At 53.1% G+C, this 27,935-nt stretch overlaps 10 protein-coding genes across 10 annotated transcripts; 4 read left to right on the top strand and 6 right to left on the bottom strand.

The window, feature by feature from the left end:
* Positions 1-154: 154 nt before the first annotated feature.
* Positions 155-5,176, top strand: N7458_004477 (ubiquitin-binding serine/threonine protein kinase VPS15; the record flags this gene model as incomplete). The annotated part of the gene is made up of 3 exons (XM_056907859.1): positions 155-368; positions 424-544; positions 601-5,176. 3 exons carry the CDS (start codon positions 155-157, stop codon positions 5,174-5,176), a joined length of 4,911 nt encoding a protein of 1,636 aa, XP_056766477.1.
* A 2,270-nt stretch (positions 5,177-7,446) lies between these two features.
* On the bottom strand, positions 7,447-7,806 carry N7458_004476 (uncharacterized protein; the record flags this gene model as incomplete). The annotated part of the gene is made up of 1 exon (XM_056907858.1): positions 7,447-7,806. The coding sequence occupies one exon, from the start codon at positions 7,804-7,806 to the stop codon at positions 7,447-7,449; it is 360 nt and encodes a 119-aa protein (XP_056766476.1).
* Positions 7,807-9,760: 1,954 nt separating this feature from the next.
* On the top strand, positions 9,761-12,675 carry N7458_004475 (DENN (AEX-3) domain protein; the record flags this gene model as incomplete). The annotated part of the gene is made up of 2 exons (XM_056907857.1): positions 9,761-10,141; positions 10,303-12,675. The coding sequence occupies 2 exons, from the start codon at positions 9,761-9,763 to the stop codon at positions 12,673-12,675; spliced, it is 2,754 nt and encodes a 917-aa protein (XP_056766475.1).
* Positions 12,676-13,511: 836 nt separating this feature from the next.
* N7458_004474 (SDR family NAD(P)-dependent oxidoreductase) lies at positions 13,512-14,665 on the bottom strand (the record flags this gene model as incomplete). Its single annotated transcript, XM_056907856.1, has 4 exons — positions 13,512-13,968; positions 14,031-14,361; positions 14,416-14,447; positions 14,535-14,665. 4 exons carry the CDS (start codon positions 14,663-14,665, stop codon positions 13,512-13,514), a joined length of 951 nt encoding a protein of 316 aa, XP_056766474.1.
* A 659-nt stretch (positions 14,666-15,324) lies between these two features.
* N7458_004473 (TBC domain-containing protein) lies at positions 15,325-18,600 on the top strand (the record flags this gene model as incomplete). The annotated part of the gene is made up of 1 exon (XM_056907855.1): positions 15,325-18,600. The coding sequence occupies one exon, from the start codon at positions 15,325-15,327 to the stop codon at positions 18,598-18,600; it is 3,276 nt and encodes a 1,091-aa protein (XP_056766473.1).
* Positions 18,601-19,022: 422 nt separating this feature from the next.
* On the bottom strand, positions 19,023-20,603 carry N7458_004472 (uncharacterized protein; the record flags this gene model as incomplete). Its single annotated transcript, XM_056907854.1, has 1 exon — positions 19,023-20,603. One exon carries the CDS (start codon positions 20,601-20,603, stop codon positions 19,023-19,025), a length of 1,581 nt encoding a protein of 526 aa, XP_056766472.1.
* A 1,121-nt stretch (positions 20,604-21,724) lies between these two features.
* Positions 21,725-23,473, bottom strand: N7458_004471 (Zn(II)2Cys6 transcription factor; the record flags this gene model as incomplete). Its single annotated transcript, XM_056907853.1, has 1 exon — positions 21,725-23,473. One exon carries the CDS (start codon positions 23,471-23,473, stop codon positions 21,725-21,727), a length of 1,749 nt encoding a protein of 582 aa, XP_056766471.1.
* A 544-nt stretch (positions 23,474-24,017) lies between these two features.
* N7458_004470 (dolichyl-diphosphooligosaccharide--protein glycosyltransferase subunit 4) lies at positions 24,018-24,236 on the top strand (the record flags this gene model as incomplete). Its single annotated transcript, XM_056907852.1, has 1 exon — positions 24,018-24,236. One exon carries the CDS (start codon positions 24,018-24,020, stop codon positions 24,234-24,236), a length of 219 nt encoding a protein of 72 aa, XP_056766470.1.
* Positions 24,237-24,659: 423 nt separating this feature from the next.
* N7458_004469 (uncharacterized protein) lies at positions 24,660-24,968 on the bottom strand (the record flags this gene model as incomplete). The annotated part of the gene is made up of 1 exon (XM_056907851.1): positions 24,660-24,968. The coding sequence occupies one exon, from the start codon at positions 24,966-24,968 to the stop codon at positions 24,660-24,662; it is 309 nt and encodes a 102-aa protein (XP_056766469.1).
* Positions 24,969-25,006: 38 nt separating this feature from the next.
* Positions 25,007-27,904, bottom strand: N7458_004468 (uncharacterized protein; the record flags this gene model as incomplete). Its single annotated transcript, XM_056907850.1, has 1 exon — positions 25,007-27,904. The coding sequence occupies one exon, from the start codon at positions 27,902-27,904 to the stop codon at positions 25,007-25,009; it is 2,898 nt and encodes a 965-aa protein (XP_056766468.1).
* Positions 27,905-27,935: the final 31 nt, after the last annotated feature.

Below are 27,935 nucleotides of genomic sequence, written 5' to 3'. Positions count from 1 at the left end.
TCCAGTCCATGGTGTGGACACGTCTCACCGCCTTTCCGCGCCATCACGTGGGGACGCGTCAAGTGACCTCACTGCCCAGGCTTATCAACTTGTCACACCTTAACGCATCAACATCTTCATCTGGAAAGCTGGGAGATGAGGCCCAAACGACATCATGGGCCAAGGCTACTCCCTCACAACCCTGTCGGCAGGGTCGGCAGGGATCGACGTACCGGAGCTTTCGGATCTGGTATATGAGAAGTCGATGGGTGGGGGCAGGTTCATGAAGAGTATCCGTGCTAGGCAACAAAATGGTCTGGTCTTTGTGAAGGTGATCATGAAGCCTTATCCAACGATGCAACTGGAGCCATATGTCAAAGCAATCATGAGTCAGTCCTTCTGTCAATTATTGATAACGCGAGTCGATGCTAACATGCCATGCAGGGGAACGGAAGCTCTTATCGGATGTACCAAATGCATTGAGCTATGAGAGAATCTTGGAAACCAGTACCAGCGGATACCTGGTCCGTCAGTACATTCATAGCTCTCTTTACGATCGAATGAGGTCTGTGTCCTGCAATAAATCCCGTTTTATGATCAAAATTCCTAACAAGTATGCAGCACTCGCCCATTTCTGGAGGATATTGAAAAGAAATGGATCGCCTTCCAACTCCTCTGTGCATTGCGGGACTCCCACTCCCTAGAGGTTTTCCACGGTGACATCAAAACAGAAAACATTCTGGTCACATCGTGGAATTGGCTCTATCTATCTGACTATTCGTCATCATTCAAACCAACATTCCTCCCAGAGGATAACCCTGCAGATTTTTCGTTCTACTTTGATATTTCCGGGCGGAGAACGTGTTACCTTGCCCCGGAGCGATTCCTAGTGGCCGGTGAAGAACCGGGCAGCCGTCACGTTAACTGGGCAATGGACATTTTCAGCGCCGGCTGCGTGATCGCCGAGCTTTTTCTAGAGTCACCGATTTTCACGCTCAGCCAAATGTACAAATATCGAAAAGGCGAATATAGCCCGGAGCACAGCCAGTTGGTGAAGATCGAGGATCCCGAAATCCGAGAACTTATCCTTCACATGATTCAGCTGGAACCAGAATCCCGTTACTCTGCCGAGGAATACCTCAACTTCTGGAAAAACAAGGCCTTCCCGGAGTATTTCTACAGTTTTCTCCACCAGTACATGTCTCTCATGACAGATCCGTCTTCGGGAAGAACCAAGGTGGATGCGGAATCAAATAATCGAGGGGAAACGGATGACCGCGTCGAGAGAGTCTCCTTGGATTTTGACAAGATATCCTATTTTCTGGGGATTTCAACTCGACGTCCGGCGAGCCGTCCATCTAGCACGAATGCAGCTTCTCGTCTCACCGGAAACACCCTCCCAGTGAAGCTCGACCTACCCGATGGTGATAGTGATGGAATCCAAACAATAGCATCGTCCCCTCGATTGCAGTCTGATGAAGGTGTCTTGATCTTCTTGAGTCTAGTCGTCTCCAATCTTCGGACGACATCCAAGGCCTCGGCTCGAATCAAAGCTTGCGATATCCTCCTTGCCTTTGCGGAGAGACTATCAGATGAGGCAAAGCTCGATCGAGTGCTTCCATATATCATGATTCTCCTGGCCGACCGTACGGATGCTGTCAAGGTCGCGGCGATTCGCACTCTGACTCAATTACTGGAGATGATTCATGTAGTTTCCCCGGTAAATGCCTATCTGTTCCCCGAATACATCTTCCCTCGCCTTCAGCCATTCGTCATCTCCTCCAAGAGCAGCCCAAGCCCCATCGTCCGAGCTGCGTATGCGTCATGCATAGCATCACTGGCGCAATCCTCCTTGAGGTTCCTGGACATGATTCAAGCGTTACGCTCTGATACCCGGTTGACTTCGCTGATTCCAGTTGGCTTTGAACCACGATGGACGGAGGACGCAACCTATCACAATCTCTATGATGTAGCTCGACTCGACCTTCTCGAATATTTTGAAGTCCATACCAAGTCACTTTTGACAGATACAGATGCTTCCGTCCGCCGTGCCTTTCTGGGATCTGTCTCCAGTCTGTGCGTATTCTTCGGCAACCTCAAGACCAACGAGGTTATCCTTAGTCACTTGAACACCTATCTCAATGATCGGGATTGGATCTTGAAATGCGCGTTCTTCGAGGCTGTGGTGGGTGTTGCCGCATACGTTGGAAGTACCAGCCTAGAGCAGTATATCCTTCCTCTCATGATTCAATCTATGACAGAACCGGAAGAATTCGTCGTGGAAAAGGTGATCTGCTCTCTTGCCGCCATGGCGGATCTCGGCCTATTCCAACGAACAACTACGTGGGACCTTCTTCATATTACCATTGGGTTTTTGGTTCATCCAAACATTTGGATCCGTGAGGCCGCAGCAAATCTCGTGGTCAAGTCGACCAAGTTCTTGTCAGTCGCGGATATCTTTTCTATCCTCACTCCTCTCATTCGACCGTATCTCAAGGTTCAGATTGTGGGTTTCTCTGAGTCGGAGCTGCTTGAAGCTCTGAAACGACCCATGTCGCGGAATATCTATGAGATAGTCTTTCTATGGGCTTCTAAAACAGATAAGGGAATATTCTGGAAGTCCGCGAGTCGAGATGCATTCAGTCTTTCGGAACCTGGCAGTTACAGCTCTCGTATGGGAAGACATGTCAGTCTGTCGATGAGCTCGCAGTCCAAGAATGAGGAAGATGAGCAATGGCTTTCACGGCTGCGAAATCTTGGGATGACATCTGAAGACGAATTCAAGATTCTGGCGCTCAAGGACTACATATGCAGAGTATCGCTCCGCCAATCAAGAGATGTTGAAGCGGAGGCCACATTGCCACTCGGCGAAATCGTCGGTCTCTCACAGCAAGGAGTCACGCCTCAGACTGTCTTCTTCGACAAAAATCTGAATGAGAAGTCACGCAATACATCTTTGGAAAGAAACACGAGTCGCACGCCCGCTCCGCTCGATGACCGGAGACCGCGAACTATTGCGGATGCGCTCCTTGATGCCTCCACAACAATTGAGCGATCACCATCCACGCATCGTAAACATATCCGCACTAGAAGTCAACTCCACAAAGAAATCGAAGTCCCACAGCTGCGGAATACTGTTGTCGAATCATCCGCATCTTCCCCTGCAGCCTCATCTCCAGCCGCAGCTCCCGGGTCACGCCCAATGTCGCCACCAGGCTCAGACATTGAGCGACAGAGCAACCCTCCTAACCGCAGATTGAGCTCCGGTCAAGAGAGTTCGTCAACAACTCCTACAAATGCAGACACATTGTCTCTCAGAGGCGTACCCGTGCAACGCAAGTCTAGCGCCATCAATCTCCTCAATCGCAATGAGACTGCAAAGGCGTACGCAGAAACGAGCACGAGCTCCGCGAATGCTTTCGGGAAAGTAGACGCCCATGTTCAGAGAAGCGGAACCCCACAGCCCTCTGCTCTCTCCCATGCAAACGAACGTAGACCAACTCAGGCCGTGGCGGCATCACGACGGTATCGCGCCAATCACTCCTACACTGGTGACGATCCGGTGGTTTTGCGACTGCTGGACAACGTTTTCGCAGATAGTTATCCTACAGATTTGTTTGACTTGGGACCCTATGTCAAAGAGCTTGACTCTCGACAGCCGATTCCCAAATCCAATACCCACAATATCAACAAACTTTGGAAACCCGAAGGCAATCTGGTTGCCACGTTTGGTGAACATAGTGGACCAGTCAACCGCATCGCTGTGCCCCCAGATCATTCATTCTTTGTGACTGCCTCTGATGACAGTACAGTCAAGATCTGGGATACAATCCGGCTGGAACGAAACTTGACACCTCGATCTCGTCAGACTCATCGCCATTCACCTGGTGCTCGTGTCAAGGCACTGACTTTTGTTGAGAATACATACACGTTCGTCAGCGGTGCCACTGATGGTAGCATCCATGCTGTTAGAATTGACTATCAAAAAGTCAACGACACTGCTCGGTATGGCAAACTCCAACTTGTCCGTGAGTATCAGCTACCGGTCGCTGAGAACGGGTTGCAAGAGTACGCGGTCTGGTTGGAGCACTTCAGAGATGAGGGACGATCAACGCTCCTTGTCGCTACAAACACCTGCCGCATTCTAGCTTTGGACATGAAAACTATGCTACCAGTCTTTACTTTGGAAAATCCCGTCCACCATGGAACTCCGACAACCTTTTGCTGCGATCGGCGCCACACTTGGCTGCTCGTCGGGACCACTCATGGTGTTCTTGATTTGTGGGACCTTCGATTCCGGGTGCGACTGAAAGCATGGGGCCTACCAGGTTGGGGCTATATCCACCGAGTTCAGTTACATCCCATCAAATCACGGGGGCGCTGGGTTTGTGTCTCTAGCAGCGGCAGTCATGGAAATGAAATCACCGTGTGGGATATCGAAAAGTTCCGCTGTCGCGAAGTATATCAGGCCGCGCCACTAAATTCCAGCGAGGCTGCTACTTCCAATGGCGGGGCTACCACTGCTCATCATAGGAGCTCCCGGGCTGCCACCACTGGCCGGGCACACCGTCTTAGCATAAGAGATTTCGAGGCTTGGCCTGTGGACGAGGACCGGCCGGAGGGTATGCTCAGCCGGTTTGCTACAGCGAGCCCCGCTGCAACTGGTATGGACGCTGGTTCACCGGCCGGTGGCAATAATGGCTCAGCAGCACAGTCCACCAACCTCGCAGGCGATCGCATGGGCACTTTGGCATTCACGGGAGGTCTGAACACTCCGGATGACGATAAGGCCGCCAGCAGCAACAGCAAACTTGGGTTCATCGTCTCGGCTGGAAGCGACCGACGGATTCGGTTTTGGGATCTTGCCAACCCGGCAGGTTCAATGATAGTCAGTGGACTGGATGCCGTTCCGAACGGCAATGCTGCGAGTAAGCCACAGTACGAGAGCACCCAGCCTGGACCCAACCTCTCCATGGTCACAGAACATATGCCCCGCTCGTCGGCCGATGGTGCCGCCGCGGCTGGCTCGAAGAAGGGAGCTAGTCCACGACCACCTCGCAGCACCGTGATTAGTCTTCAGCAGCAGATGCTTCTCAAGAGTCATTTGGATATCATCCAGGATGTCGCGGTGCTGCGTCAGCCGTATGGGATGATCGTGAGTGTAGACCGGGCAGGTATGGTTTATGTCTTTAAGTAGGCAAGCCTTGTTCTGGAGGCCTGTTGCTTCTGATCAATTGCTTTTCAAGTAGCAAATAGATACCCAAAATCAGATTCAATTACAATGTCTTCACACTTTGGATGGTGGTGAACAAATTGGTTACTGGGGAGGGCGACACAGCAAGAATAGATCAGGCCTGATTACTTCCTCTGTAATCCGTGGAGCGCTGCATATATATCTGACACCGATCTTAAAGCTTGAGCCCTCGGCATGGTAATAATAAACCTGCAATTACAAATGACAAGCAGGAGCAGTCAAGGCTGTGAGAATACAGCGATACCAGGTTAACCCCCATTTGACTTCCACATCGACATTTATCTGCGTGATTAGTTAGGAGTGGCGAAGTTCTGCTGAAACAGGCATTTCGCTTTGGCTTCAGCCGTCTTTCACCGTGGCGCCGAGAGAGACGCGAGAGAACGCGATATCATCTTTGGCACGCTTAGGTGGTGTTCCATTCCGATAGTTACTGTTAAACTACAAAAAATGGATTTCATGGGGCATACGTTGAGTGATAGGTAACCGAGTCATCCATCGGAACCGGGCAATTGCACATCAATGTCCGTACTGCGTAGACAAAGGAAGAGCCTCAGGCTCGATAAACCCATGAATAATGTTAAGGTTCCACATCTCTAGGCTTTAAGCCTGCTCTCCCCCCCCCCCCCCCCCCCTTGGTTTATCTGGGGCAGGCTTCTAGATGCGAGCGTTCTCCTGATGGTCGAGGACTTTGCTCCTAAAAATTTCCTCTTCTTAAACGAGAAAGAATGGTCTATCGTGCTTCTCAGATCGATAGTGTAATAGTTTATCTCCTCTTCTCTCACTAGTTTAGACATTGCCTCATGATCGGAAGTGATATCTTAACTCGTTCATTCGCTGCATTTACCTGTGATAGCTGCCTGCCTCAAGTATTTGGTTAGTGACCCAGTCATTCTTTGATTGTGAATATATTCTGGCTTTTAGCTGAGCTTGTAGTATAAGCCAGCCACCATGGAGTCACGGACAATATCGAATGCGCCGCCCTTCCGATGGTCTCGCGTACGGAGTATATTATTACCGGCATCGACATATATACTCCGTACTATACGCATCGTGGATCGTGGGCTCGCAGACTGCGCGGAGACAGCGGAACAGGTGGGTCACAATCCACCGATGCGAAACAGTGGTTTCTGGCTGGGGTGGATGGATCGAGGGGTTGATCGGCAGTCACCCACGGTCCCAAAGTTCAGACCCGGCTTACTGTACCTCCACCGAGTCCACCCAGACCAGGGAATTCCAGGAGGAAGTTACTGTAGGAATTGTGCCTCAAACCCCGTACAGACAGAGTGCTGTTTGACGGCATTCTTAGCGTGCTTCTTTGCTCGGTCAGACGCATGGATAGCTGGTTCTGCTGGGGGCTATGCATCTCATTCGTCGTGTTTAACCCTTGCCCTTGCAGATTAGGGTGTGCAAAGACGCGCAGGTGCAGCGAGGGAACTGATGTGGGTGGCCAGAGAACGAGGAGATCCTGGTCCTTACTCCTTGAGCCTTGGAGGGCGTTCATGGTAAAGACTCCGTGCTGGACGATCCTGACAGACTAATAATCTGTAGTTATATACTCCGTACTGTATGATCTATAATTCCTGTTTGACCTCGTCCAAACCTTGGAATCTTGATCTGGCAGGTTTATGATGTTTCCAATGCTGCATGAATACTCGGGGGAAGACCGTGCCGGGGCCTCTCCTAATGTGCTATACGACCAACTCTCTTTTCCCCGGCGATAAATTCCATTGTATTACTGCGGATACTCAAATGACAGGGTTCATTTCAGTGACAAGGTTGCCCACCTGCCCGAATCCAGGAGATTGGCCCGGTGGGAGGAAATAGGATCTCCATTACGAACTTCCCGAGTTGGCTCGGTACTGAGGATTTGACATTTAATACCGGGCAGTGGAGTCAGTCAAGTGGATGATGAGGGATAAAAAGGGAAACAGTCGAGAATAATGGAGGAGAGTGTTTTGCTTCGGAGTCGCCGGATGGAAAAAGCACAGTCTTTGAGCATGGACAATGTCTCTCATAGATGAAGGAGAAATGGAGACAATCAATACGGAGGACTTTATACTCTGTCGCGATTATTCTTCTCCGCAGGGTAGCGCGGGACGGCGGAATTATTGGCGAAGATTCAGGGGTCAACCGAAAATAGGCCCCGGCTAAGCCTCTGAGAGAGTACACTACTACCCTTACAGTAATACAGGAGTACTGAGCCAGGGGAACAGTTACACACAGACCATCGCCAACCAGGAAAGCTGCACGCGGGACTCGGGAGTGCGATCGAAGCCGCTCGAATACGCATCTCGGCCGTGGGGCTCACGCGCTGCTGGGAATGGGAGAGGAACTTGAGTCGAGTCCGTTTTCTCTGGTAGTCTTCTCTCCGTCTGCCGAGTCCGCTTGTTCTGCTTAGTCCCGTTGGAGCTTAGATTCGGGCCCGTCAGGTGGTTGCACCACTCACACGGCAGCAAACTTGGTGCAGGACGGCAGAGCTTGGGGCTTGAAGGGGGGGCAATTGGAGGGATTTGGCCATGGTTCTTGGAAACTTCGGCCCCAGCGACGCCAGGAACCCAGGAACCATGGCCCATACTGGGGCCCATCGGGAGCCATGACAGTTGATGGTTTTCAGCTCTGCACGGAGTAGTGTTACTGGCTGAGCAGTTCAACACAACTGGTAGCGATGGGGCATCTCGATCGGCAGGTTCTGGAGCTCGATTCGAATCGATCGGAAAAGAGCATTCTGTATTATTGAATGGTCGGGCCCATAAACCCGTATTCGTTGAAAGATGGGCTCCAGGGGGACAAAGTGGTTCTCAAGGCGTACCGACTAGCATTGGCACCATTCCTATGATAAGAATGTGCATTGTGAGGGTGTCCTGGTCATTGTATGTGGCATTGTGAGGGTCGCGCAACGACCCTAGAGAACTCTACGGTCTCCTCGCTGCTTGCAGGCGAGACATGAATGGTTTGATTTCGTATGGGATGTCGCTGCAGCTTGAATTTTTTTTGTTCTTGCCCGGTCGCACGGCCAATGCGCCGAGCCTTGAGGATCGAGAATCGAGTCAGGGACTGACGGGCTGATACTGTACTGTCAATGGAGAGGTGGCAAGCGTAGACTTTGGCCCCTCTGGCGGTCTCATCGTGGAGCAGATCGGTGGCGAGGATGGGATGGGTTCTTATGAATCGATTTGCGCCCGTTGATCTGTATCGAAGAATTGGACCAGTCCACGATTTGGGAAAGACCGAAACGATCTGAGCCTGAGACAAGTGGAGAGGAAACGAACCGGCGGTCAACCGTTGGGGACGATGAAACGTTGTGCTGCGGAGGCATTCCAGACCTGCAGGAATTGGATGTGTCGACTTCCATAGGTTTGGAGGAGAGTCGCGAGAAGACGAGTCCAAAAAAATGCTTGCATCGACTACTGGACTGGATCCAGTACCATTATTGGATTTGTAGAGCCTCGAGCAAGTCAAACATCAATAATCATAATAACATAGCCACCAATAACTACCTAATAGTGCTTACGGAGGATATGGAGCAAGCACTATCCATTTTTCGTAGACTACGGAGTATCTGTTCACACTTTGTCCACGATAAAAAGTAATATCACAACTCGTATTCTCTGCCATGATTACTATTGTATACCCCCCTGTGATTATGATGGACCAGACCCCTGACCTCGACCAAGCTCAATTATTCGCCAGAATCAAGGATAGTGAGAACTTACTGTAAGATGCTCTAAGGTACAATATTAAATACCACAATTCTACCAAACTACCAAAAATTTCCGCGTTTCCATTCGAGCAGCTCCTGACGCTTTAATTAACAGACCGGGGCCCAAGTGGAGATGGCCAGGAGCAGGTCCCCTTTCACTGGCCCAAGCCCGTTCGATTGTCCACTTTTCTCACTAAACGAACCCTCTTTGAGCCTTAGCTTCGGTCCAGCTCTCCTCCTATGTTTCCTGGCTCTTCGGACTAGTCCTCTTTTTGTTACGTGAACGACTGGAACTTACTCTCTTGAGTTTCTTAGTTTCTTAGCTCCTTAGTCTCGCCGAGCCCGCTCCTCATCTCCTCCTCCTCCCCCTAATCTCCCTCCTCCGTCCATGGTCCATTATTCCCTTCTTCCCTTCTCTCCTTCCACCGTCCTGCTTGGCTTCGGATCTCGATTGTCGGGCTTCCGCGAAACCAGCGTGGCCGCCTTTTCCCCGTCTTTGTATACTCCTGCTGGTATACTTGCTCGCCACTCCCATTGATGGCCTGCTCTGCCACCTATCGACTTTGAGTCCAGATTAGAGTCTCACCCGACGTCGCTCGCTCTTTCGTCGGCCCCTGGTCCACGCCAATTCTTCGTCCTTCTCTTGACCTGGTCCGACATTTTGTCATACAACCAACTTGGTACTCGAGTAGTATCAAACGAGCCTCTACAGTCCATTGTAGGCTTGTATCATTCTAACAACGTCGCCGCCACAACTCCCACCATCCGGGTCCGATCTATAGATCTAGATATCCAGTCTATATCGCCAACCAACATATACCGTCACAATGGGACCGTCTTTGAGAGACCACTCATCTTTCGTCCGGCCATCCACTCGTGATCGGCCGACGACTCGCGGCGAGGGGGAAAATTCGCTGGTCGTCCCCAGTCGCACGTCGTCGCTACACTCGCGCATCACCCAACCCATTCCATCCACTCTCAACATCAAGCCCGCCCAGCGGACTCCCAAAACTCTCACTCATGCATACATGGTCTGCGGTGTCGGCCGTGAGCCCTCACAATGGGTCAAGGCACCTACCCCCGAACAGGGCAAGATTGGCCACATGAAGGGTGCCGTGGGTCAATTCTGGCTTCCTGAGATCCTGGGAAGCAGCCCTCGATTGGAACAGGATAATGAAATTGCACGAGCCTTGCACTCGGCTATGAGGGTAAGCTACTGAATTCCTGAATTCCTGCATCTATATACGTATACACACATCTCGATATAAAGAGATTGTAACAGCACGTTACATGGAATTGTGCAATCAGCAAGCCAAAAGCATCTTCTTCAAAAGCGATCGAGATCAACTAACATTCTCTTCTCCATCAGGCATGCTTCCCCCACGATGTCGAGATTTGCACTGGCAAGAGTCAGCCTCATTGCGCCCACCACGCCTTCGTTCTCCAGCAAGACTCTTCTCACACTCTGTACGGTATCGCGCTGCGCGTCTGGTCCCGTGCCGACGAGAAGCGCGCTGAGACCATCCGTGAATTGCGCAAGAAGACCGAGCCCGACTTTTATGACAACCCTGACGAGACCTACTGGATCCCTTACTGCTTGAGCTTCCTCTCCCGCTATCCCCTGTACGACCTGCTGGGTGATTACCTCCGGGGGATGTGGATTCACTGGAACAAGGCCACGAACCTGTTCCACGCCGAGGAGGTCTCTCGGATTCTGAGCTTCCCAGCTCCCCGCCTGAACGATCTGGTCCGCATCGACATGAAGGACTACGCTCTTTGCTACCAGTTCCCCTCGTCCCCGACTGGCTTCCAGAACTTCTCCATGTGGCCCCTGTTCAACTGTCTCTCGATTCCGAACATTGTCGGAGTCATTGAAGCTGCGGTCTCTCCAACTCGCCGAATCATCTTCGTGTCTCACTACCCGGCTATGCTGACCGTGGCCGCTGAGACAGTCCGCTACTGCGTTCGTGTTTATGAGTGGAGCGGCTTGTACGTTCCTGTCGTGCACGCTCGTCACGTCAAGGAGCTCGTCCAGGAGCCTGGCCCGTACATCTTGGGTATCACTGCTGAATGCCGTACTTTGTTCAACGCTCCTTCAGATGCTCTCGTGGTGGACCTCGACCGCAACTTTGTTCTCACCTCTAGCCCGCCCAACGTTTTGAACCAGGGCCAGCGTACCAAGTTCATCAACCGCATGACCCAGGCTCTTAACGGTGATGTGTCGCCCTCTGGTGTACCCACTCACCTCCGCTCCGCTTACGCTGGTGGCAAGCTGATCCCCGCGGGTCAGATCATCGTCATGCGCGGTGAGGTGGAGAGCGTACAGGACCCCAACTGGTGGAACCAGGATGCCGTCATGAGTGTCATGGACCATGTCTGCGAGAAGCTCGGCCGCAACACCGGCATGAAGGCCATCTTCGGCGGTTCCGTCAAGAAGCCACTCATGACCAAGGTGTCGATGCGTCACCTCAACGAGATCGTTCGCGAACGCAACCAGTACTCGCGCGATGCTATGGAGGCCTGGCAGGACTTCATCAACCTCAAGGGCCGCATGGATACCGAGCTCAGCAAGGTTACCAAGCGCAACAACTTCCTGGTCGAGGAGCTCGAGACTTGGAAGCAGCAGTTCCTCAAGTTCCAGGCATTTGCTGAGCAGCTCACCAAGGAGACCTCCGAACTCAAGGTTAAGATTGAGAATCACAAGCGCGAGAACCGTCGCCTTACTGGTCTTATTGACCAGCAGAAGGATGATGTCGCTCGCCTCACTCTTCGCCTGTCTGGCACTGAGAAGCAGCGTGATGACGCTCTCGAGGCTTTGGTTCTTCAGCAGGAGATTGCCGAGGAGCTCGAGCGTGAGCGCAAGCGCAACCAGAAGGAGATCTCCGCCCTCACTCACACTAACTCTACCCTCTCTCGCCAACGCGATGACGCCCAGCGTGTGGTTCTGCACCTGCGCAGCCTGATCAATGGCCAAAGCCACCACATGGAGCACATTGTTCGCTCCATTGGCAGCAGCTCTGAGATTACTGAGATGGTCGAGCAGGGTTACGAAGACGCCCCCGAAGAGGCTACCGATAGCGCTGAGCGCTTAGAGACGGTGATGGAGAGCAACGCTCAAAAGGCAACTTCGGTAAATGATATGAAACCCGAGCTCGAGCAGCACCTGCTGAACCTCAGCAAGGACCACAAGACCCTTGCCCGTCTAAGCATTACCGATGTCGCGGACCGTTATCTCCGCGACAAGACGGATGCTATTGCGGACATCATTCGTAGCATCAGTGACCAGTGCGCCGCCGCCGTCGAGGGACTCCACCTCGCCCAGGACGCCGAGGAGGATGAGGAGATTGATTCCAACTCCAAGTCCGCCTCTCGCCAGAACGGTGGTGACCGTCTTGGCTCGGAGTATGATGAGGGTCGCGCAACCCGCGCCACCAGCGAAGTGAGCGACAACGACAACAACTCGCTGCACCCGGAAAACCGCCACTCTAGCATCCCTCCCACCCCCGACTTGGTGCACAACCGCTCCAGCACGTCCATGTCCATGGTCAGCAGCTCCACTTTCCCGGAGCGCTCAAGCCAGCAGTACGGCCCTGGTGATGTCCCGACCCGTATCGTGGAGGATGATGATGAGCATGCCCACGAGACGGAGAACATGGATGACCAGGCTACTGAGACTGGCACCTTGTCCAAGCAGGCCAGTGAGGATCTCATGCGGCCTCAGACCGCGCGGGTGATCTCTTAGTCTTGCCCTCCCTTCCACTAGCTCTGCCTGAGGACGATGTGCAACGCTTGACCCGAGACGACCTTGTTTGAACCGCTTCTCTTGACACATTCTTGCTTATATTGGCGTGGTGTTTCCTTTCTCTCCCTTTTCCCTTGTCTCTTTCTCTTCTCTGACTGGTGCCGTGAATCTGCACACGTACACCAATGTTCTGGTTGTCCGGCGTAGTCTGCTTTCTTCGCTTCGTGGTGTCAACTTCTGATACTCCTATATCCACTCTCCGTTTACCCATTCTTCCTTGTCCATCCATTTTACCTTACACCATTGCTGGTCCTGTGGAGGGAGGCTTTTTTTTGTTTCCTCCCAGGAAGTCTATTATTGTCTTGTCTTTGGTGGCCGTGCCTTCTGAGTTGGACCGGCTTGTTTGCTTGTCACTTTGCTGCTTTCCGCGCCTTACCTTGCGCCTGAGGCCTCGAATGCTGTTGCGTTGATAGACCTCAGCGCGAGAGAGCGCTCCACTTTGCACCCCCCATCTGCAACCTCTCCAAATTGCAGATACATTTCCTTGTTGTCTACATCGTGTGCCATGCACCTTGTTTTCCTTGTCTCTTTTTTCTGTGCAAGTCGTCGACCTGGACTCGTCGATTGTATATGGGACGATCCATCCCACCTGCTGTATTTAAAAATGGATTCTGTTAATTGTTCTACTTCATTCCTCTACTTGATTAGTAGTAATCGTAGCTCTTACTGCAGCTTGTAATTTTGCTATCGTGCCAATGAGGTAGTTTTAGGCAGTAAAAGCCTGGAAATTGCCAATTGGAACTATGTACAAAGCTATGCAACAAATGATAAATTTATTATGCAAGCTTTCCAGGAACCACCGGATGTCCAGCACTCAAGCCACCGCAGACAGCCCACGCCTGCCCATTGACATAGCTGCTCTCATCACTGCCGAGGAACAATGCCACACGAGCAACCTCATCAGCAACAGCACCGCGCTGCAGGGGGTTCAGCTGGCCAATCTTGCGCTCGGTGCCACGCTTACGGGCACTGTCAAAGACTGCCTGCGTCATACCCGTCTCAATGAGGCCGGGGCAGATAGCGTTGATGCGGATACCCGTACCGGCAAGCTGGTAGGAGACAGTTTGGGCAATGGATACGACCGCGGCCTTGGAGGCAGAGTAATCGGTTGAACCGGCATTGGAGCGGAGTCCTGCAACTGAGGCAGTGCAGATGATGGAGCCGCTGGGGTATGGCTTGGCCTCGGAGGTCACCTTCATAGCCGGGGCAGCGTGCTTTGCAGCTAGGAAGACACTACATTGAAGAGGAATAAAAATTAGCAAAATCCCAAATTAGCGGGGTAGAAGATGACTCACCCAAGGGCATTCGTTCGCATCGTCTTCATGAACCCGTCACCATCAATCTCAGTGAAGATCTTGGGTTGACCGACAATGCCTGCATTGGCAAAGAAAATATCTAGCCGGCCATACTTGGCTATCGCATCATCAATGACTGCTATAACGGCCTTTTCTTCACCAGCATCGAATTGCCGAACATGGACATCGACGCCGGGGTAGAGAGACTCCATCTCCCGCTTATGCGTGGCAAGGTGCGAGTCGTTATAATCGCAGATATAGACGGCTTTGGCGCCGTTGTTTGCGAATTGGTGGGCACTTGCGCGGCCGATGCCATTAGGTGAGTTTGCTCCTGGATGTTCTTAGTATGGTGGATATGATATCTGGGTCGAGGAAGCCAGCGTACCGGTTACAATTACGACCTTGTCCTTGGTCCGGCTATAGATCAATTAGCTTCTGCCATGCTAGGTTTGCTTCAATTGAAGTTTTGATTTGTTATGGGCATTGATCAGATATGGGACTTACGGTCCAGCCGAGTCTGAAGCAACATGGCGAATTCTGGGGATTCCTTCAAAGCTACCCTCGTCGGGAATACCCTCGACCAGCTGCTTACTGAGGGCCTGAAGACGTTGCCGAGCTGCTGCTGCGGAAGACATGATGATGGTCGTGGATAATCAGAAAATACAAGAAGCGATAGGCCTAGTTCCGCCTGTCTGGTACTGGAGTAACCTCAAGATAGACAATGTTAGAACTGGCCGGGGAAGATGCAAAATAAATAGGAAGGAGCTGTACCGAGTTGCACCGCATCGCTCCTTCCCCACTCGGTTATGCGGAGAGCCGAGGCCCAGGTCACGTGGACATTCCTGGAGAACCTTGTACCTCACGTGATGTACAGGCCCTATCCCACGTGATTTACATCACGTCATGTGCCAGTGCTTGTTTTGGGCAGAAGAGCCTCGCATCTGGCCACCAGATTGTTTATAGAGTACAACTTTGCGAGTGTCAATTTTCGGTTTATTTTGCCCCTGGGCCTCCCAGGCTGCTTTGCTCACTGTCTTCCCAACGGCACTGTGGTTGATCTCCCTTCATTCCACAGATCCACTCAGGATCGCCTAGATCGCCAAGGGCGCGCGCAACACGCCCCCAAAAAAAGGCTCGGAAAAGCAAAGTGAATCAACGGCCGGTGTCCTCAGAGGGAACTGTTGCTATCCTCGCTGCCTGACCCTCTTACTTCTGTCCGACGAACCTACAAAAGCATTCATGAAGCCTGCAATCACTTGTTTCGACGTCTACGCCATCCACCAGTCGTTGAGTCATGGCGGAGCCCGATATTCACACCCAACGACGGTCCTCCTCTCAAGCGTCATCTACATCGAGTAGGAGCCAGAAGACTAGAACACTTCGACACAAGGCACAAAAGCGTCATTCGGCTTCATCGAATGCGACTACCGATCTTACATCGTTCCCTTCGCTGTCGCCCCCCGATCGTTCTCCTACCTTGACCCGAGGTTTGACGAATACAATGCTAGAGGGCAGTGAGGGCGGAGATGGCACAAATGAAGTTGGGCGCGGTCGCAAGGCTACCATTGCAAGCTTGACGACGGGATTATCACACACATCAGGCAGAGGCGCCCTCTTCGCTGATTCGATCCCCCAGCGCGATATTCCAGGAGCTTTGCACTTGGCGGAGGATGCGCATATTGAGCGGCTGATCGCTACCACCGGGGCTGTCAAGATTGTGCGACAGTTCGCCCGTGATTTAGCCCAGCGAGATGCGGAGATTTCGTCCCTGCGGCAGCGCGCTGATGCTAGGGAACGGGAGTTAAAGAAGATGCTGCGTGAAGTGTCCGTCTCGAATCAGGATATTGAGCGCCGCCTTTACCAGTTGGAGAATCCTACGGGGGATGGCAATTCTGATGGAGAGAGTAGCGCCAGTGGTGACCATGGTGGGCTGAATGGTCTCATGTCTCAGGCCATGACGGACAATGTGGGGTCCCAGCTTGATGCCGCGTCTCAGGGCGTCTCATCCGATCTACAGGCCACCATCCGAGCTGCTCAGCGATCAGAGAGTGAGAATCGCATGGGTGGCGCGTCGAACACCGACTCTAGCGACAACCGGAGACGACAAGGTTCGGTTCGTGGTTGGCAAGAATACCTCTTTGGCTCGACTAATGCCAGTCGAAAAACAAGTCGTGCTAGCAGTATTATGAGTGATATGCACGAGGTTGAAGAAGAAGATTCGACAGAGCGCGTTCGTGTGCCCAGCAACCCCTCGGTGCGGCGGAAAGCTCTTGACGACCAGCTTTTCCAGCCCCCCGGTGCTGCGGTAAGTGAGATTCTGAACAGGAGAATCGCGAGTGGGTCTACCACTGGTGATGATGTCAGTATTCACTCGCGAAAGTCGTCGCGCTCACTTGGTTCATGGACCGTCAAGCTGTTCGCCGGTAATGCGCAATCAAAAGACGCCAGTGATTCTGAGACCAGCCGCAACAGAACAGCATCAGACAATCAAGACAAGGGCAAACCAGTTGGGGCTACTCTTTCCGGAGCTTCTTCTACCAAGAGTGGGATGTCTGCGGTGGCTGCGCTGAAGAGAATCAACAGCAATTCCAACGTTACGACTTCGACAGGCCGCACGGGTACCGGTAGTGGTACAGTCAAGATCAACCCACAGCGAAGGAACCCTGCTAGTATCGTCCCACAAGGTACAGCCGTTGAAAGCGCCGACAGAAGCTCGACAAACTTGGGACCTGTTGAAATGGATGCTATCTTACCTATGGAGTCTCGGCCTCCAACTCTGACTCCCATCTACAACAACTCCCAACCGGGTGAATTCTTGACTGATCGGTTTGGCTTCATTTACGATCAACGGAGGAAGAAACGTCAGAGAGAGGCCAATGCAGTCAAAGGTCACAAGTCACGACTAAGCATCGCCGAGACTCTTGGCAACCACCGCGCAGACTCGTCAGATGTTGAGGATGATGCTCAAATAAGTCCCATCGCCCAGAAAGCCGTCGACACTCCGGGATCGCATCCTGGCTCCCCTGATGACGATCCTGAAAGTGGAGCTATTGGGGTGCGTCGGTGGCAGGATTATCTAAGAATGCCAACTCGTCCCACAGAACTTCTGTCTCATACGCCCTCCGCCGGTCCCATCGTTTCGTTGATGACTGCGGGAGAGAACCGTCCTCACAGCTCGCTCGTCTCTGTGGACAAAGGCGGGGCTGTATCGGTTGGTACCAGTGCACAGCCCTCTGCTTCTACCTCGGCCATCATGGCCGACCGTCCTGAATTCGCTGGGACGACCTCGGAAGATTCGGCCGCAGCAGCGTCCACTGGGGCTAGTGCTGCCGAAACCGAACCAGTGAAGCTACTCCTAGATCAACTCACGGATCTCCATGATTCTCTTCAGCGAGATCGGACTGTGCGATGGAATGAGTTCCTCCGCAAGGTTCGTGCTGAACGCAGAAAGGAAGGCGAAGCTGCTGCCGCTGCCGCTGCCGCGGACCGGTCCGTGACACCTGTGGACACGCCAGAAGCATCGCTCGCGGACGGCGAGGTCATTGGCATTGCTGGCCTCGGCAACAAAGGCAAAGTTGGACGTGCCAAGTGGCGAGAGTTCCGATTGTTGGTTCTCGGTGGGATTCCCGTTGCCCTGCGGGCTAAGGTTTGGTCCGAGTGCAGCGGCGCGTCTGCCATGCGGATTCCCGGATACTATGAAGACCTTGTGCGAGGAATCGGCGGCACCGAACCAGATTCGTCAGTCGTTGCCCAAATCGACATGGACATTCGGCGCACTCTCACCGACAATGTCTTCTTCCGGAAAGGCCCCGGTGTGGGTAAGCTAAAGGAAGTTCTCCTAGCGTATTCACGCCGCAATCCCGAAGTTGGATATTGCCAGGGCATGAATCTTATCGCAGCTTCGCTCCTCCTCATCATGCCGACAGCCGAAGATGCATTCTGGATTCTGACCTCGATGATCGAGATCATTCTGCCACATCATTACTATGATCATGGACTTCTTGCGTCCCGCGCGGATCAGGTTGTTCTCCGACAGTACATTTCAGAGCTCCTGCCCAAGTTGTCAGCACACCTGGAAGACTTGGGCATTGAGTTGGAAGCGCTTACATTCCAGTGGTTCCTTTCTGTCTTCACTGATTGTCTCTCTGCGGAAGCATTGTATCGTGTATGGGATGTGGTCTTGTGTCTCAACGTTACCAGTACAAGCACTGTCCCCGCTGGCCCTGCACCAGCCACCACTTCATCTGCCTCAAGCCTCAAAGATGGCACAGAGAAGGCTACTCAGCCGAGTGAAGAGCTTGCTTCTGGCAGCGGAGGAGGAAGTACGTTCCTCTTCCAGGTCGCCTTGGCGCTCCTGAAGCTCAATGAGCCACAGTTGCTCACCACTTGTACCACTCCGGCGGCGTTGTACACATACATCAACCACCAAATGACCAACCATGCTATCAGTATCGACGGCTTGATCCAAGCCAGCGAGGCCCTACGTAACATGGTCCGTCGCGAAGATGTTGTCGCTCGCCGAGCTATCGCTTTGCAGGAAATGCGTGAGTTTAGCGTTGGCCGGTCCTAGGACCTCATCGATTCTTTTGTTTTATTCGATCATTTCCATTTGTGGGAGTACCCAGCGCAACCCCATTTCCATTCCCTGTTTCCTTTCTTTTTTGTTCCCATCTAGAGCTGAGATTATGCCGATACGATTGCGAGCATTGGGCGAGGAGTTTGGCTATTCTTTTTCCTCCAATGATATCCCACTACCTATTTCCCATTCCATGATAACCACCACTTATTGGTCTGCTTTCTTTAAACTTTTGCATTCAAGATACCCCCAATTACTTCTGCAACCGGGTTCAATTTGTTCGAGTTATTGCCATCAGAGTTGCGTTTAAAAAATAGAATTGATTTACAAAATGAAATGATCTTACAATCCTTCGTTCCTCTATATGCGTCTAATTTCTACTATCCTTCCTTTTCCGGTGTATCAAAATCCACTCACTAACTCTGATTACTCCCAACCGAAAACCGACTCCAACTCCGAATCCGAGATCCATATATCATAAACACAATCGGCGAGACCATAATCAGGGCCGATATCCCCGCCAGCAACGTCGCAGACCAATTAATATGCAACCTTTCATACATGGGCCCTTCAACGATCGGAAAAACAGCAGAGACCAACGACCGAACCATGACGTGAATCGATATGGCCGAGACGGTATTCACCAGATAAGTATCGACGATGTAAACAATGCCGCTGGTGAAAATTAGTTGCAGTGCCATCCCGATGAAGAAGCAGGCGATCGTCTGTGAGATCCAGTGGGCGTTTCCTGACCAGCCGAACCAGATGAGGGCGGGTGGGAGGATCACTGCGCCTAGGATCATGGGGGGTAGTCGATGTTCTGGGGTGATTTGGGTGGATTGTTTCCCTTTTCCTCCTGTCGCTGCTGCTTCTTCTGGGTTGGCCTTTTGTGAGGCTAGCCACCGTGTCTTGTACCAGGTCATTGTGAATAACGAGAATAGTCCCAGTGCGGCCAATACACCCAATCCGACGGAAATGAAAGGTAGAGTTGCGGTGGGCTCCCTCCAGCCTCGATTCTGAAATGCCTTGGGGAATAACTGATATGATAGGTAGAGCGTGCCATAGACGAGAGTTAGGTATAGGGTCATGACTATCAGAATGGGTTCTTGGATGAACATCCGCACCGGTTTGGTGCAGTACTTTCGCAGTAGGACGCGTGGATCCAGAGATGCCATCTCAGCGCGAGCACGGAGATTCGTATTCCCCGTTTCACGGCGGAGTCTAGCCGCGCGACGCATGAGGATGCGATTATGTGAGGACTCGCGGAGTAACAGCGCAGCGTGAATACCCACGACACCGCAGAGAATCAACGTAACCCACGCCGTCCACCTCCAACCACATCGATCAACGATATAAGCCCCCGCAATCGGAGCAATGATAGATCCCAGATTCATAATCGACGCAGACATACCCACCGCCACGCCGCGAGCAATCGGCCCGTAGATATCTGCCAGTATCCCCGAGCCCACCGCAAGACCTCCACTACCCAACATCCCGGCTAGAAACCGACAAACCAGGATAGTGACCACACTCTGCGCTAGAGCTAGCGGGATTTGAAAGAGCGCACACCCCGCCAGTGCAACAGCTAGCACGGGAGCGTTACCGACGACTTCAGCCATCGGCGCAAAGACGAGCGGGCCCGTTGCGAATCCGGCAATGAACAGTGCCACTCCTAGAGACATGACTTCTTGGGAGACGCCGTACTCGGCTGCTGTGACGTCGGCTGCGGCACCGAAGACGCTGGAGGCGAATGCAATGGCGAAGATTACGGTCAGTGCTGCTGAGGAGCGCAGGAGCTTCATTCGCCGTGGCCAGTTTTGTGGGTTTTCGGGGTCATTGGGACCGGTCCAGGTTATGATTTCGAAGTTTGATTCGGGCTCGTTTGTTGGTGTTTTTGTTCCATTGGGTGTTCTGACTCCGTCTGGCATTACGATGAGGTTGATGATGGCTCGGTCAGTCTGTTTGACTCCCAGCGGGCCATCTGGTATGGATTGCATTGTGCCAGCGTGAGAAGAGAGGATTTACTTCTGAGAGTAATCCTGGCTTGTGCAAAGAGATTTCTTCCTCTAACAGCTTGAGGATCGGCAATTGATACAGGCTGGGTCCACCGTTCTACATGCGCGGATGATCTCCGAGGTCGTCGCAGGCGATGTCATTGACATGCGAGTGTATCGATGTATCGGAGAGATCCATATACTTCAGATTACTGAGCAGCGTGAATTTAGAGCTAGAGTATCTCTTCCTCGAGCCAGCGAGGCGGGTGAATGTAAAACAGGACTCATGACATTCTCCATTCAGTTAGTTCATACTTCGCGGGAGGCCCCGAACACTCAGGGCTCGGCGAGATGGCCGAGAGTGGATCATGCCTAATCGCGGTCCTCGACTCGAGGCTAGATCGCTGTTGGTGAGTGGACAGACAAAACTAGAAGAAGAAACAGTAGTCCTTGCAGGCAATTCTGAACTAGGCTCGCAGTATCATAGGGTGTAATCAGTAACTACATGCACATCATAGAAATAACTACACAAACGGCCAGGAGATATACAAGAAGCTGCAGGCTGTCCGTATTATCTTCTAAGAATCCCATTGAACAGAAGCAGGACGAAATTTCAAGTCTACAAACAGAATTTGACTAAATGCAGATGGAACGTAAGACAGTAAGCTAAGCATGGAAGATAAACATGATTTCTGGCGGATATGCCTGACCACTGCGGGTCATGATATGATAGTCTATGCGAACAAGTTCTACCACCAATAGCTTCATGGGTATTGCTCATAGCCCGAGAATATCTGTATGGTGACCGCTCATCTTCTGCTGCCGAGAGCGGAAGTGCTTTGCCGTGCCAAGCTGCATCAAAACATCCCTCCAGGTGGGAACATCTCTGATGAAGTGCCGGGTGCTAAGCAGCGTACTGCTAGATTCGGAGCGGAGGGTCATATAGTCCCTCATCTGATGATGAAGGGCCAAGGAAGGGGCGCCAGTGTAGTGTAACTGCACATCGTCCACACTGGCCACAAAGCAGAGCTCTCCGAGCCGTGATCCGCAGACCAGGGTGGGGCATATATCGAGGAGAGTTTCAGAGGGTCCCGAGGTTAAATCGTCCTGCCGCTGTGTTGAATTCAACTAGGACCATCCTGAATCCAGAACCGATCATTGACATCCAAGATCGAGGTCAGATCAAGCGAGTCAATGCTCGGACGAACGCCCATGTCCAGCACATCACGCGCGACAGCCTTGATCTGGCGCATGATCGATTGGGAAATGGCCCAGGTACGGGCCAATGACTTGAAAACGCCGATGGTGAGGCCAATCCGATCACGACTGGGATCAGGCATCTGGCCTGCCTTCACGGAGCAGGCTGCCAATTGTACCATGCAACTCAGGGTAAGGGCGCAGATGAAGAACGGCGTGTGCCGTTCGACGGGCAGACGGATGGCCGCCAACGAGGACAGTTCGCTGGCTGCTTTGATGGCCTTCATGGCATGAGAATGGTGGGAGAAGGCGGGGACGCTGATCGGACCATGGTGACCACAAATGACCTCTGAGGCGACCGCGGGGGACGACAGCAGATCCGACCGAGGGAAGTTCAGGTAGATGGAGGCGCCATTTACAATCATGGTCGCCTGAAACATGACCTCATCCACCGAACCATCCGGTCGCATCAACTCGGATTTGGACTCAGGCAGGTGGTGGAACCAGCTCGCAATCCGCGCATCAATGGCTTCTACATGGTCCTGTTGGCCCTCTACCATCTCCTGAATCGCCACCACGCGACCGAGAATCCGCACGGCCTCAATTCGATATGAGTAGGACGAGAAATCGCGCTCATCATCAGCAAACACACGCTCATCAAACTGGGCAATGGTCGGCGGGGGTGGCGGGGTCAGGCCGTCTTGGTAGATGCGCTCCTCGCACGGGAGGGGCACCTCGGGTGGCACCAAGTTCGTACGGTACACCTGCTGCAAGCCAAGGGCCGTCAGGAGGCCCTCGACGATAAACAGCTCCCACCAGGTGCGCCGGAGCGACTCTGCCCGAATGGGATCCCCGTTACTTGCTGCCTCGGCATACGTGGCCTGGTTCAGGCCAAGCTCGAATGCCAGGTCGATCGCAGCATCTAGACATTCCTTGGCCTCCCCACGCTCGTTGCGCGAGTGCAGCACGATCGCCAATAGAAGCCATGCTTGCACCTTTTCAACGGAGGGCAGCTGGTCCTGTACACCAGCGACCACGGTCGGACGATAGGTTTCTGGTGAGGCCGCCGGGGTAAAATGGGCGGCAATGAATTTCATCACGTGTTCCAAGTAGGAAGGGCACTGGTTGCCACGAAAGAGTAGGCGCAGTGGTGGGAGGATAGGGTGGGCAGAGTGGAAGTAGGTGTAATAGATGTCGAGGAGGTACCCGTCGCCGCCGACCGAGGAAGCTGATTCTGGTGTCATTGGTCCTGTCATTGGGCGAGCCGGGGGCGTGCTGGTGATAGTGGTAGTTGTCGTGGTGGTAGTCGGGGGCAGGCTATTGAATGACGGGCTGGTCGATCCTGAAGAGGGCAATGGCACTGTGGTGATTGGCGCATAATTAAAGCTCCCTTGTAGAGACCAGTCGATGGGCACTTCGGCCATGCCAGGTGCAGGATCCGTGATCAGTTGGTCGGGGGAGTATGGCTCGGCGCGACGCTTCTTGGAGGGGCCCTTGTATCCCCGGCGCGATTTGGTATATTGACATTCCGAGCCGGTCTGTTGACAGCGGCCACAGATGGGCGTGTTGCCGTCACATTTGAGGTGCTTGTGGCGACAGAGAAGACATGCGAGCAGCGAAGGGCCGGCGGGCTTCGCGGACCCGGGAACAATAATCGGGGCCTGCGGATCGTTCATGATGAACCGAGGAGGCGCATGAGAGAAGAGGAAAGGGAGGAGCACACGAATGGAGAATGAGGAGTCGTAGATTGAAGACGTGTTGAAGAAGGTTGAGAAAGAAAGAGAAATGAGGATGGAGGGAATGGAGGGAAGAAGAGGGCGAGAAGAGGAGGGGAAAGAGAGCAAGTCCAGAATCAAGCGGGAGGACCGACTTGGCACTGGCCACTGGCCACTGGCAACTGGCGGGTTTCACGTAGTCCTGGACGTACCGTCCGCGTCGTCCGTTCGCGCTAAAACGTTTGATGACACGTCCTTCTCTCGACTGGTCCATTCCACTCAACCCGTTCCTTGCCCAGACCTCCCCAGACTTGGTCCCTGTTCCTCCCATTCTTGTTCGCTCGGCCTCTTTTCATCCCTTCGACGTCCTTTCATTGACCGATTTCCCCAGGTCTCCGAACTGCAGTCGCCACTCGCGCTTGTTCTGGCCAGCTCAGCCTAGTCGCTCAACGGTCAACACCTTAATTCAAGCTTCGCTGGTGACTCCCATTTCTCCACCTTCACAATGATCTCCGACGGCGACCTGTACCGCTTGGCCATCTTCCTAGGCTCATGCGCCATGATGATGATCGTTCTATACCACTTCCTCGACGTCAATGCCCGCGATGATAACGAGCCCGCCGAGAACAACTCCGCAAAGCCCGCCCGCACGACAGCCAAGGCCACGACATCATCTGCAGAGGCTACACCCACCTCGCCGCCACCTACGGGGAAGGCTCTATAATATGGCTAGGACCAGGGGATGGGACTGGATTCTAGATCTCGGGTTTCGATCTCGGGTCATCGGGTTATATGGACGGCATACACTGCTACTGCTACACCTTTCATCAAAGTCAATCCATGCATGTATAATACCAAGCTGCGCGAATGCTGGTTGATGATTTTCTGGCAAAATACCAACTGGCTTCCACCTTGTTTTTTCCCCCTAGGATCCCAGGAACTACAAGTACTTCAGATGGTCCATTTTCATTGATGGATAGATTCGTTCATTCATACATAGTCCAGCCGAGTAGTCATGTCTTCGCCAGCCAGCTGAGCGATATCCCCCAATGCTGGTGCCTTGTAGAGATTCGTCGGACCGAACACAAATCCGCCTGCATCAGAAACAGGAGGTATCGCCCATCCATTCAACTCCATTGGGGATCGCTCAAATCACCACTCGCATATCGGGCACAGTGTACGCCGTCTCCGTGTGGCTGCTAGCCATCAACCGGGGTGGCGTGGAAAGGGGTCGATCACTGAGATCCGTGTCAGGCCCGGCGTTTTCCTTCCAGTGGAGCCCAGCCTCTTCCATCAGCTCCGCCTTCTGCTTGTTCGTCTGGGAGCCATGGATGCGACTGAAGATCTTGACGGAGTCGCGATCCGCCGGAAGGGTCATTGTATCTTGTCGTCCCTGGCTAATCATCTCAGGCGATTGGTAATCATCTGCAGCTAGAAATACACTACCATCAGACATGTGTCACAAATCTCAAATTTGACCACAACGTAATCATCTCAAGTCAAAGCAGTAGATGGAAGCAGGTCGACATCCTCACCAGTTACCGAAGCCGCAGGGCCATCGCCCAGTTCCCAGGCCAGGGGCCTCATGTGATCATCTCGGACGTGTTCCCACATTTGCGCGGCGGCGCGAGGGTGCTTATCGGTGCAGTTATCCCAGACACACACGATGTGATGGGGAATATGGATTCCCAGAATGTGTGTGTGGATGGCTTGCAGGTTGTGGAGCTCAGCCTCGCACCCGGTCCACTTGCACTTGAAGACTTGGTACTGAGTGGCAGGGCGATTGTCAATCTCCACCTCGACCTGAACATCTTTGTGAGGAGGTCGGCCGGGCCTCTTCTTGATGGGAGCCATTGCATGTGGAGAGGCTGGAATGACAACTTGGGGCTCGCGTAGCCCTTTTGGCAGGGGTGATTGCCGGGAAAGCTTGCCGCGAGGAGATTTGGGGAAGGCGTTCAAGCTGACTGCCGAAGGCGGTGTAGATATAGGCTTGTGAGTGGCCTTGGGCGTTGATGATGCAGATGAAGTTGTGGATGAGATAGCAGGGGAATAAGCAAAGTTGCTGGCACGGAGGTTGGTGTTTGTCGCGCTTGTGCTGGCCACATATGCATCATTCCTGCCTGAATTGAACGAACCTGAACTGATAAGACCGGGGCCATCCAGGCCTGAGCTGGTTATGCCTGCACTGGGAGTGTCTGTACCGGGCCTGGTGGTGCCGTTGCCGTTGCTGGTGTTATCGCCAGGGCGTCTTTCGGCGGGACGCGCGAGCGGGGCTGTGGGGGCATCACGTGCAGGCACGTGGGACACCCCTTGTCTGGCAGAATCCGGAAAGTTGGGCGGAAGGTTTGGCGCGCGCATAGTGGTCTCGAGCCTCAAAGTCGAACTAGTGGGTGTTTCTTGAACCCTGGAGGCTGCATCGAGAACCCACGGCGGGTATTGCACATAAGGATCCACAAGGTCCCACCGGAAAGTGGCCAAATCTGAAGAGTGGTCTACAGCCTGGAAATTCTGACGAAGACTCTGGAGATGATGGTTGAGGACTTTCTCGATTGGGTGCTTATCCGCGACAATCAATACATCCCGAGCAATAGTGGCTGGATCATAGTCCAATTTTATCAGGATATCCGAGATCTTGACCGGGTCGACAATGTCAGACCGGTATGTAATGTTTTTGCGGCTCGGGGGTTGGCGGATGTATCTAGGCAAGTACGTAGTCTTTGATGGAGGTGTCACAGCCTGTTGGGAGCTATCATCTAGCTTCCGCAATTTCGCAGCTGGTGGCTGTGTGGGACCATGAGCACCTTGACCGGCGAGTCTTGCCGCGATCTTGGCCGAGTTCGGCGGAGGATTGTACACTCGGGCAGGCTGACTTTGCGAGGATGCGTTCAGACCCTTGGATAATTGACTTGAAGCAGGCTCAAGTCTATTTGCCAGGGAAGAAGGAGGACCGGGTGCTGGATATACAATGTTTGGGTGAGCGTTCCAAGCTGGTGGGTGAGCACGCGGAGGGGCAGGGGCAAGGCCAGAAGCAGTAGCAGGCGCAATATTTTGAAGCACCGGAAGGCCGTGCCTTGGCTGATCCTGAGCAGGCCCGACATCCGGAGGGGCATTCGACGTTGAGTGCACCTGCCATCTGTCATTGAACCTTCCAAATCCTGCTGGTTGGTTGACTGAGTCCACAGCAGTAGGATATTTGGCGGGCCTGCCTAGCTTCCGTGAAGGTCCAGCTAGAGTGGAGGCCGGCACAAAAGGTGCAATGTTAACTGGCGGAGCAGAAGGCGTAGAAATACTGCGGCCTGACTGAGCGGAAGCGGGAATAGGAGCAGTAGCCTTGGCTGGCTGTGGTCCGGCGGGAACAACTGGCTGTATCACTGGCAAGGCCGAAGAAACAGGAATGCCGCGAGCGGTCGGAGCGGAGCTTTGAGAAGGGGCAGTAGCATTGTGTTTCTGCGCAATGGCGGGAACAGTGGCCTTCGAAATCAGTGGCCGCACCGAGGGAGCAGAGGTACTGTGAGGTATCTGAGCGGGAGCTTGAGGAACTGCGGCCAGGTTTGTCTGCCGTCCGGTAGGAGTAGCCGGCTTCGAGATACTGCGATCTGTCTGAGCAGAGGTGTTATTCGCCTGCGGGGGATATTCCCCGATCATCCGCAGTGTTGCATAGGTCCTGAGCGCCTGCGGTACAGTATTTGTCACAGGAGGCACAGGTTGCGTTTGATCCTGCTGATGGCGGGAACTAGACTGAGCGTGCTCTTGATGTTGAGCCTGGGCCTCTTGGTAGTATTGCTGTAGCTGGCCCCGGTGAGTTTGGGGTGGCGGGCGCAGCAGTTGCTGGGTTTTTTTCCGCGCTTGGAACTGCGCATAGTTCTGAGCTAGTTGCTGAGCTTGCTGCTCCGCCTGCTGTCGAGCTTCTTTCTCTGCCTGTCGCCGAGCGTACTGCTCCGCCCGCTGTCGAGCCTTTTCCTCCTCCTGTTGTCGAGCCTGTTGTTCTGCCCGGTGCTGCGCTTGATACTGGGCCTGATACTGTGCTTGTCTATAAGGCTGTGGCTGAGGTAGGCGTGGAGGTTGTTGCTGAGGTTGTTGATGCATTTGCGGTTGCTGCTGTTGCTCGTACGGCGAGTGCTGGTGTAATTGGGACCGGAATAACGTTTGATCCATTCCCTGAGAATATTGCGCCGAGCTCTGTGCTTGTCGATTCATCTGTACACCTCGCGCCTGAAGGGACCGAGATTGCTGGAGTCGAACGTAGGCTGCATCGGCAAACGCAGGGTGCGGGCTCTGTTGTTGGTTTTGTTCAGGGCCAGCATTGTTGCGATTCACTTGCAGCTGATCCTCTTCTTTCCAGCCAGGGAAGAAGTTCTGTAGCCAGTCGTAATCATTCTCCCAATCGGACATATCGAAATTGTGCTGTGCCGCCAAGGTATCA

Source organism: Penicillium daleae (genome assembly GCF_028827525.1).
Source record: "Penicillium daleae strain IBT 16125 chromosome Unknown utg000005l_segment0_segment0, whole genome shotgun sequence".
Lineage (NCBI taxonomy): Eukaryota > Fungi > Ascomycota > Eurotiomycetes > Eurotiales > Aspergillaceae > Penicillium > Penicillium daleae.
This window is presented reverse-complemented; position numbering and strand designations above follow the sequence as displayed.